The sequence below is a fragment of the Cyphomyrmex costatus genome, unplaced genomic scaffold (genome assembly GCF_001594065.2).
Source record: "Cyphomyrmex costatus isolate MS0001 unplaced genomic scaffold, Ccosl1.0 scaffold425, whole genome shotgun sequence".
Taxonomy (NCBI): Eukaryota; Metazoa; Arthropoda; class Insecta; order Hymenoptera; family Formicidae; genus Cyphomyrmex; species Cyphomyrmex costatus.
In genome coordinates, this window is record NW_017278480.1 from 3064 (window position 1) to 13301 (window position 10238).

General features: G+C 31.7%; 1 protein-coding gene across 1 annotated transcript in view; it reads left to right on the forward strand.

The window, feature by feature from the left end:
* Cbp80 (nuclear cap-binding protein subunit 1) overlaps positions 1 to 8726 on the forward strand; it is an 11360-nt gene extending 2634 nt beyond the window's left edge. The window contains exons 2-11 of the mRNA XM_018544102.1: positions 2356 to 2824; positions 2914 to 3408; positions 3588 to 3759; positions 3856 to 4061; positions 5702 to 5805; positions 6181 to 6416; positions 6496 to 6674; positions 6795 to 7050; positions 7191 to 7304; positions 8613 to 8726. Coding sequence (XP_018399604.1) covers positions 2356 to 2824; positions 2914 to 3408; positions 3588 to 3759; positions 3856 to 4061; positions 5702 to 5805; positions 6181 to 6416; positions 6496 to 6674; positions 6795 to 7050; positions 7191 to 7304; positions 8613 to 8726 — 2345 coding nt within the window. The remainder of the gene's footprint in view (positions 1 to 2355; positions 2825 to 2913; positions 3409 to 3587; positions 3760 to 3855; positions 4062 to 5701; positions 5806 to 6180; positions 6417 to 6495; positions 6675 to 6794; positions 7051 to 7190; positions 7305 to 8612) is intronic.
* The last annotated feature ends 1512 nt before the right edge of the window (positions 8727 to 10238 follow it).

The window sequence follows — 10238 nt, forward strand, 5'->3', positions numbered from 1 at the left end:
GTGTGCGTGTGTGTGTGTGTGTGTGTGTGTGTGTGTGTGTGTGTGTGTACATTTCGATCGTGTGCATATTCTCATTATTTATGATTGTGCAACTTCACGAAATATCAGTAAGACCGTTTTTTGAAGTAAACGTCCGAAAAGTAGAGATTTCAAGCTTTAAAATGCTTTTTTAAACATCTCGATACGATGATTTTTGACGAAGTTATTCTATCTCAAAGTTTGCATATTCTCATATAATTTTCATATAGTAACGTGGCACCATATATAAAGGCCTCCCTACACGGTCAATAATACTGAGTCAGTATTACTGATCAGTATTACTGACAGTATACATTAGTTTTTATAATCTTATACGATCAGGTATTATTGATAATATTTCACTTCAGTTTGACGTGATTTAACGTATATTATTATCTATGGCGACATGGATCTTAAGGAAAAAGCATGTATTTAAGTCCAAATCATCGTCAGTATTCTACGTCAATCCATTAATATTAACCGCACACAATCAATAATATTGTCAGGATTTGTTGATACTGACAGTATTACTGACCGTGTACAGAGGCCTTAAGACCACCCTTGTACACATATGCAATCTAGCTAATGAAATCAAATTAGAATATTGACGAAGGATTTGATTTTATGCACTTATTATTAAATTAAATTAGAATGTGGCAAAAAATGTATATTGCAATATTTTACATGTTTACGGACAAAGGATCTAATCAATGCTGACAAAGGATCTAATCAATGCTTTTATTTGCAACTTTTATAGCTAATTTTCAGCTTTTGATTCCCACCCCTTACCTTGTCAACCCACGCGCAATTTAAATACCGATCGGCATTTATAAGTACTGTGCGCGGGTTGGTGAAGTAAGGACCAAAGTTGAAAATTGACCAAAAGTTGTAAATAAATTTCAGCACTGAAATACACTTCTCAACAAAATTAAAGGATCACTTGTTCCACCCTGCAGAAATAGGCAAACTTTGAGATAGAATAACTTCGTCAAAAATCATCGTATCGAGATGTTTAAAAAAGCATTTTAAAGGGATGCTGGAGTGCCTGTTTTATCATTACTTAGTTAAAGACTCGTTTCTCTTAATTGCATTTACGGATGGAAAAATCCTTCTGCATAATTAAAGTATCGACAACAATGAATTGCGCTAGCTACATTTCAATACGAAAAACGGAAGAAAATTAAAAACTTACAGTTTCTTTATCGGCTTCTGTGATTTTCGATAACGAAACTGTAAATTTTTTTTCCGTTTTTCGTATCCCTGCTTAAAATTTTCTATAGAAAACTATTAAGAAAATTCTATAGTTTTTAATGAGCGTTTTGAATCGGTAAATCCCAATCCGCAATAGTTTTCTATTATTATACTCATAGAATCTTATTGATAACTAATATAGAGCTTCCATAGTCGCTCTCGTGCGCTACTATAGAAACTATTAAAAACTATAAATACCTATACAAACTCTATATGTTCCTATAGTTTTTTATAGAAAATTTTAAGCAGGGATTGAAATGTAGCTAGCGCAATTCATTGTTGTCGATACTATAATTATGTAGAAGGATTTTTCCATCCGTAAATGCAATCAAGAGAAACGAGTCTTTAACTAAGTAAGTAATGATAAAAGAGGCGGGTCCAGCATCACCTTAAAGCTTGAAATCTCTACTTTTCAGACGTGTACTTCAAAAAACGATCTTACTGATATTTCGTGAAGTTGCACAATCATAAATAAAAGTGTGTGAAACCTAAGAATTTTTTACAAAATTTGTCAAGTTCCACGGAGCCAAGTAAAAATTGTGCACAAATGCGGTTTACAGCTTTCGAAAGAGTGAATCTTTATCTTTAATTTGCTTTTTTGTTGAGCTTTGTACGATTTTTTTTCACCAAGTTATTTAACGTTAAAGTAAAAATTGCCTTTTTACTTCAACGTTGAATAACAACGCAAAATCGGAAGCCTCTTTCCTCAATATTGAAAACAACTACAGCAAAGCAATTTCAAGCAATCTGACAGCAACTTACAAGCAACTTGCTATCTGGGGTACATACACCATTCGTTAAATATATTGTTGAAATTAAGATAATTTAATAGAAAGTCACTAGTTAGTATATATATCGAGTGCTTGGTGTAAATTAGGACTATAATATTTGAAAACTATTGTTAAAAGTTTCAACATTTTGATATTAAAATTTTTGTCTCAAAATGATCTTAGGAATCTATTATCAAGTGTTGTTACTGTATTTCTCGAACGTCCTGTATACACATACATACATATATGTATACATATCACACACACACACGCACGCACTCATGTACATATATACATTTATCGATTCTTTTTTTAGATCGAGTATATAAGAAACGCAGGAGAGTATCAGAAAATCAAGAGATTGAAGATCGTCTCGAATCTCTCATCCTTCGTGTCGGAGAGAAGTCAACGTCATCTTTGGAAAGCAACTTAGAAGGTTTGGCTTCAGTATTAGAAGCTGATCTAGGTGTGTTTCGTAGCAAGATTCTTCGGATTTTAACGGACTGTGCTATTAAGATGCCAGAGAAATGCACAATTTATACCACTCTTGTCGGGCTATTAAATGCGAAAAATTTTAATTTTGGTGGAGAATTTGTTGATTATATGGTGAAAAATTTCAAGGATTCTTTAAAAGCATGCAAATGGGATGTAGCTAGATATTCTCTTAGATTTCTAGCTGATTTGGTAAATTGCCATGTTTTATCTTGTGGATCGTTGATGCAATTATTTGACAATATGTTGGATGCTGCAAACGAGGATGGTGTACCTCAAGTGAGACGCGATTGGTATGTGTAAAACTTTTTCTGTTGTACAAGTTATGTGAAATAAATAGTCTCAATAATTAGTAATTACATATACATATAATAATTTGCAGGTATGTTTACGCTGTTTTATCGACACTGCCATGGGTTGGTAGAGAATTATATGAGAAAAAGGAACAAGAATTGGATCATTTAATGGTTACAATAGAGATATTTTTGAATAAACGAAGCAAGAAACATCAACCGGCATTGAGAGTATGGTCAAGTGACACACCTCATCCACAGGAAGAATATTTAGATTGCTTATGGGCACAAGTTCGAAAATTGAGACAGGATAATTGGGCCGAGAAACATATTCCACGTCCCTATCTTGCATTCGATTCGATTTTGTGTGAAGCGTTACAACATAATTTACCACCTTTGATGCCACCTCCACACCATGAATCTTATTCTTATCCATTGCCCACTGTCGTCTTTCGTATGTTCGATTATACAGATTGCCCTGCTGAAGGACCATTATTACCAGGAAGTCATGCCATTGAAAGATTTCTGATAGAAGAGCATCTACGACAGATCATTAATAATTATTATTTTGAGAGAAAAGATTGGTAATATGTATAAATTTGTATATATTAAAAGGAATTGATCTATTTTTAATTTAATATAATATTTTATGAAGCAAAATGATATACACATAAAGATTTTCTCATAACTATCACTACTGTTATTTTCAGTTTATATATATATATATACACATGTAATAACATTAATTATTTTTATTTTACAGTGCTGCACAACTACTGAACTTTCCATTCAAAGCCAAAATTCCTTTAGATTATTGTATTGTTGAAGTAGTATTTGGTGAATTATTTCGGTTGCCTACTCCAAAACATTTGGAGATTTCTTATGGATCAATTTTGATAGAACTCTGCAAATTACAGCCTTCGACTATGCCACAGGTTACAAAAAATATCCATTACATCTCCAAAATTTAGTATTTATTATTATTCATATAATATTATGATAGAAATAACATTAAATTATGCTATATATAGGTACTTGCGCAAGCTACAGAGATTCTGTTTCGTCGTATAGACAGTATGGCAGCTACTGCTTTTGATCGTTTTGTTTGGTGGTTTGCATATCATTTAAGCAATTTCCAATTCCGTTGGTCGTGGGAAGATTGGGATTCCTGCTTGCAACGCGATACAGAACATCCAAGACCAAAATTTATACGGGAGGTTCTACTCAAAGCTTTGAGGTTAATATTTTTTATAAACTTTTACAGTGCGTACATATACATATATACAGGATATCTGGAAGCTATGAGATATCCCGTCATGAGCTCCTTATAGAGCAGACTTAACTGAGTCGAAAAGTTTTGTATCATTTTACAGTTGTGGCAATAGTTAATGAGGTATTAATTTTAAAAATAGTCGAATAAATGCGTTTATACTGCCAAGCATGTACGTCCTTTGATAGCTCGACGCACGCGGATCGTGAGAAGCAGGTATGGCCTGGTATGCTCCTCACCGTGCTTTCGAATTATGACGTTTAGAGGTTCGTAGCAGTATGCACAATTCCCATTCTCCGTGCGCTCATCACATCCAATGGACTTATACATGGTGAACACGAGCTTGTTTGATAATCTTTAGAAATTGAAGTCCCTGAGTACTCAGCCAAGGGTATCAATCATGAAACTTTTTCCCTAGGATAAAAAGTGAAAAGTGAAAAATTTCTCCATTAACTTTAATGGAAAAAAATTTTCACTTTTCATATTAGGGAAAAAGTTTCATGATTGATACCAAGAACTCCGTATTGATGGTAGTGACATCGAATTAGTCGGCGGTCTAGCAAAGCGTAGTCACACGCATAAGTACGAACTCATGTCCGTATGTTCATTTTCAGGTCGAAGGCGAATAACATACGGTCTTAGACGTATGGTGCGTGCGTGCGTGCAACTAACACACAAATTAACTTTTAACTTTAGTTAAAGTTATTAAAATTTAATACATGTATTGTTAATTTTAATATAATTTATAAAAGAAGTATTTATTAAATTTATTTCAAATAATTCTTTATTAAAAACTTAAGACATTAATTATTATTTGAAAAATTAATAATAAAATATTAAAAAACATTTAACAGGTATATTATGAAATCTTTATATATTTATATAATCATAGTTATAATGTAATATTATATAATTATTGTTACAAACATTTTAATTTACGCGGGCAAAAAGATGCGTTTAAAATCACAATTTGATTAAGGGGACGTTATTTCAGATTATTAGAGTTGCGTTTCAAGACCAACGATTGTTTGGCGCGCAGTTGGGGGGGAATACATATATTTGGATAAATATTGCGAAGAATATTACTACGTCGACCCGTCATCAGAGGTCTATCGATATTCACAAATTCTCGCAAGTGCCTTGATATGCGTATATCTCTTTATATAGAATCTCAATTGAATAATTCTTGCAGGCATATAAGGTAGGCTTCCACTACAATGCCTTACTGATGAGTCCAATAGTGGAAGCTGGGACGAAACGCCATAATTACGTGATATTCTTCGCAATATATTAAATTAATTTAAAAAGATTTCTAACGTAATTTATTGGCTCATTGCCCTGTTTCTCTATATTAGTTGTTAAAAACATATTGAGCCTTATTACAAACATTTTTATAATATAATAGTTTACATAAATATAATTTGTTTTACCATAAAAAAACATTTAGATTTTTAATTTTTCAATCTTTGTACAATTTTGGAATATAATCTGATTGATTATCCGGTTTTGTCGGATACAATCCAGTAATTTGGCTTTACCAAAGAAGATTTGGTTATCCGACAAATCATTATCCGAAATAAAATTACATGCAAAATTTATATTTTCAGATTGTCATATTATCAACGGATTCGGGATATGATGCCAGATTCGTACACAGATTTAATTCCAGCAGTTCCTGAGCCTGTGTATAAATATTCATCTGAAGGTGCTAGTAAGTATATAACGGAATAAAAATTAAATATATATATAGTTTTAAGAATTAACGAAATGTATATATATGCTATAAAGCCTTGTGTCCACGATACTAGAAATCGGTTCGAGATTTCGGATGAAGGAAAAATTGACCAATTACATTGGTCATGTGACCAAATTGTTCAAATGTGATTTGTTAATTCTTTCTTCATCCGAAATCTCGGACCGATTTCTACCATCATGGACACAAGGCTTTATATATTTTATATGTTATCAAATCAGTTTTTATAGATACAGAGAAAAGTCTATAAGTATATAATATTTATTATTTTTAAACAACATTAGGCACAAAAGTTAATACATTACATTAATGTAATGTAACAAATTATTTCAGGTTCGCTCCCTGGTACATGTGCAGCACATGAATTAGTGGTTTCTATAAGACGTAAATGCACACCAGAAGAAGTATTGAATGTATTAAATACATTACCTGGTCCTAGAGAAAACGAAGAAACGAATAATTACAATCCGTTAAAGATTGACGTGTTTGTGCAAACTTTATTGAATCTTGGTTCAAAAAGTTTTAGTCACAGTTTCGCAGCTATAGTAAAATTTCATTATGTTTTCAAGGTAAATTAATATTACTGCTGTTACACTTGAGATGTATATGCACAAATACCTTTTATGTTTACATATTTCCCATTCATAGGTACTTGCTGAAACGGAAGAAGCACAAATATGTATATTAAGAAACATGTACGCTTTGTGGAAGAATCATTATCAAATGATGGTAGTACTAACGGACAAGTTTTTAAAAACTGGTATCATTGAATGTAGTGCTATTGCCAACTGGATATTTTCCAAAGAGATGGCATCGGAGTTCACAAAGTTCGTGTATTATTGCTATATATCTCGATAAAATACTTATTCATTAATTTAATTTTGAAATATTACTACAATTCTGGATAAACATCAAAGAATATCAATATAACAAATTTCTATTTTCAGGTTATATATTTGGGAAATATTGCATTTGACAATACGTAAAATGAACAAACATGTGACGAAGTTGAGTACGGAATTAACGGATGCAAGGGAAAAACTGAGGAGAGCGGAAAGTAGATCGGGCTCTTCTTCAGACGAGGAGGACAATAATAAAGAGAAAAATAGGGAAAGACCATCGGAGGATGTAGTAGAACGAATGGAAGAGAAGTTGGAAGCAGCTCAAGCAGATCAGAAAAATTTATTTCTCATTATATTTCAGGTATAAGAAAAGACTTATATTAAATCGCTTTTATTGAAAATAAATTGCGAATTGTCATATTTTTCTCTATGATATGAAAGAATTTCTAAAATCTATTTTAATAACACATGTCATTATAATATATTAATTAATTTTTTTAGCGTTTTATAATGATCCTATCAGAACATTTAGTGCGCTGTGATACAGACGGAATTGATTATAACACACATTGGTATAAATGGACTGTAGGAAGATTACAACAAGTTTTTTTGTCTGTAAGTTGTAAATTCATTATTATTATGTGAATGTTCAATAATTACAAAAAATATTAATACATACAGGATGTTTCAGAATAATCACAAAATATTTTGTGTGTAGGTAGAGCAGACTAAACTGAGTCAAAAAGTTTTATTATTTTGCAATTTTTACAACAGTTAACGAGATATTGTAATTATTAAAGATGTTAATTATTAAAGATGGTCGAATAAGCATACTCGCTAGGCCTATTATTGCCAAGTGTGTGTCCATTGTTCGGCACGCAAGTTACACGGATCAAGAATTGCCTAACAAGTGCATCTCTCAAGTCATAGTTAATGGAGATTGCCTGGCAAGCATACCCGGTGTAGAATTTGCTAGGCAATCTTCAATAAGCGCGTCCACTCGGCTCACTACTACCAAGTGTACGCCCATCGATCTCGCGGCCCGTGCCGAAAGATCGATGGGCGTACACTTGGTAGTAGTAAGCCGAGAGGACGCGCTTATTTAGTTATCTTTAAAAATTAATATCTAGTTAAGGGGATGCTGGAGTAATCAAATTGTGGGGACATTGCAGATCAATATAAATCTCTGACTTTACTGAACGGAATAAAAAATCTTTTATAAGAATAAAGTAGACACAAAATTGAGTAGTGAATTTTGTACTAAAATCGGGAAAAAAGTTAAAAATTTATATTTTTTCTATTCAAAGAGCTGTCACCTTAATGCACAAGTTCTATAACTCAAATACACAAAATAATAGTTTAGCACCACTAAGCGGATTACGTGAACGAACAAAATTGAGTTTATTATATATTCAATTTAATTTATTATATACATATACATATATTAAAGCTAAGATTAAATGCTTAAAAAAAAGATTCACATTGATCTGTAAATTTCGTGTATACGACTATTTGCCGGAAACTCAAAATGATAAACAAACTAAAAATTGTGTCTACAGTGCTTGATTTTGCAACAGATGACATTGCAATATGTTAGATAAGGACAGATGAATACGTTTGAATGAGACACAACGATATATAACATAATATAAGAAATTAATGAAAGATGTCACTATTACTGAATTTGGAATTAAAATAGTCTGTACCATTGACCTTGATCAAGTTCGGCCGTCGCTCTAGCATCCCCTTAACTATTGTGAAAATTGTAAAATAGTAGAAGACTTTAGATACCATTTAGATCTGTATACGAAATATTTTGTGGTCATTCTAGGACATTATACAATTAAAAAATGTTAAAATAATGTATATGTATATAATTTTTGTTTTTCAATTGGAAGACAATGATTTATATTTGTTTTACAGCATCAAGAACAAGTACAAAAATATTCCTCAACTCTGGAAACTTTATTGTTTACTCCAGATCTTGATCCTCATATTTTAGACGTCTTTCATCAGTTTGTTTCTTTACGAGCATAAAATAAAATATAAATACTATGTTTATATCCAAGTATATTCATAAGTTATTCATTATCTATATCAAAGTACATTGAAATGAATAAGCTAAGTTACAATAAAGTACATTTTTGGAATGTTTATTTGTACTACTTTTTATCTAATTATACACTTTCCTGATACTCGGTCGAATCATAAGAATTTACAAAACCTCAGAATGTTGGAATTATATTGATATTTTGATGCATCAAGAATTATAATCCATGATGGAAGGATTTTACATAGTGTCTCTCTTAAAACATATACATATACTGGAAGGGCTATAGGCTGACTTATGAAAACTTGTAAAAAAGTAGGTGTAGACATGTGTACAAAAAGACATACATAGCCAATCAAAAATGTTCAAGAATATTAAGATTCAATATAGCTGCGAATAGTGATACTGCACATATACAGTGTTATGAAAAGAGATACATAAAGATCTAGAAAAATTCTTGTACATTCGTAAAACCTTTTGACAAATTTTTATTTTACAATAAAAAATAGACTATATTTTGTTAATTTTTTTACATATTGAAATCAGAGTAAGAATTGAGAAAATATGATATCGATTAAAAATTCATAACTTTTATATAAGTAAATGAAAAAGTGCTTTTAAAGACTATAATACTTGAGAATATTAGATTTTTGTGTTGCTTGTAATTTCCAAAAATTCATGCATTTACAACAAAATAAATGGTATGTAAAACAAAGGTATTTGAAACAAAAAAGTAAACATTTTACATGCAAAATTAGAGGATATCGATTCTCTAATTTTTAACACGGTGAAAATGTGAGCCAACTCACATCGCGTGATTCCCTAACTTTCATCATGGTGTAATTGTGACCATGGTGTAATAAGAAAGGTGAAACGTTGCGCCAATGGGGGAGGGACTAATCACGTGATATTCACGTGACCCGCTGTATCTACCAATCCGGTGTGGAGCGAAAATGCATAATTCCAAATCTATTTTAATTCCAAATCTATTTTTAAGGGAATATGTATTAATATTAGAGGTGGCGAATGAGTGAGCTTGGTGTCATTTTGTAGCTAGGAAATAATAAAAATAAATCCAGAGGCACGTGTAAAATGACAGGTTCCCTAACCTGACGTACAATTCAAGATTTGTATCTTTATTTTTATTTCCTAGCTACAGAATCACTCCAGACTCACTTTTTCGGTAGCTGTATAATAGTAATAAATATTCTCTTAAAAAAGGATTACGGGAAAAATGATTGTTAAAACCTAGAACTTGGAGCAAAGTTTTCCTCGCTTTTGCACGCGCTCGAGGGCCCTTCAAATAATAACTCTACCGACATCGATGATTCAAATAACCAAAGTAATAAACAAGATTAGTAAGCCACTAGCAACAGATATAATTTGAGCATTTTTATTACATTTTTAATCAATATAAAAGTAACAATTATTCACTACACAACAATATTCACTACACATATATAGACCAACACAGCCTCATAGATCACACGTGATCACAC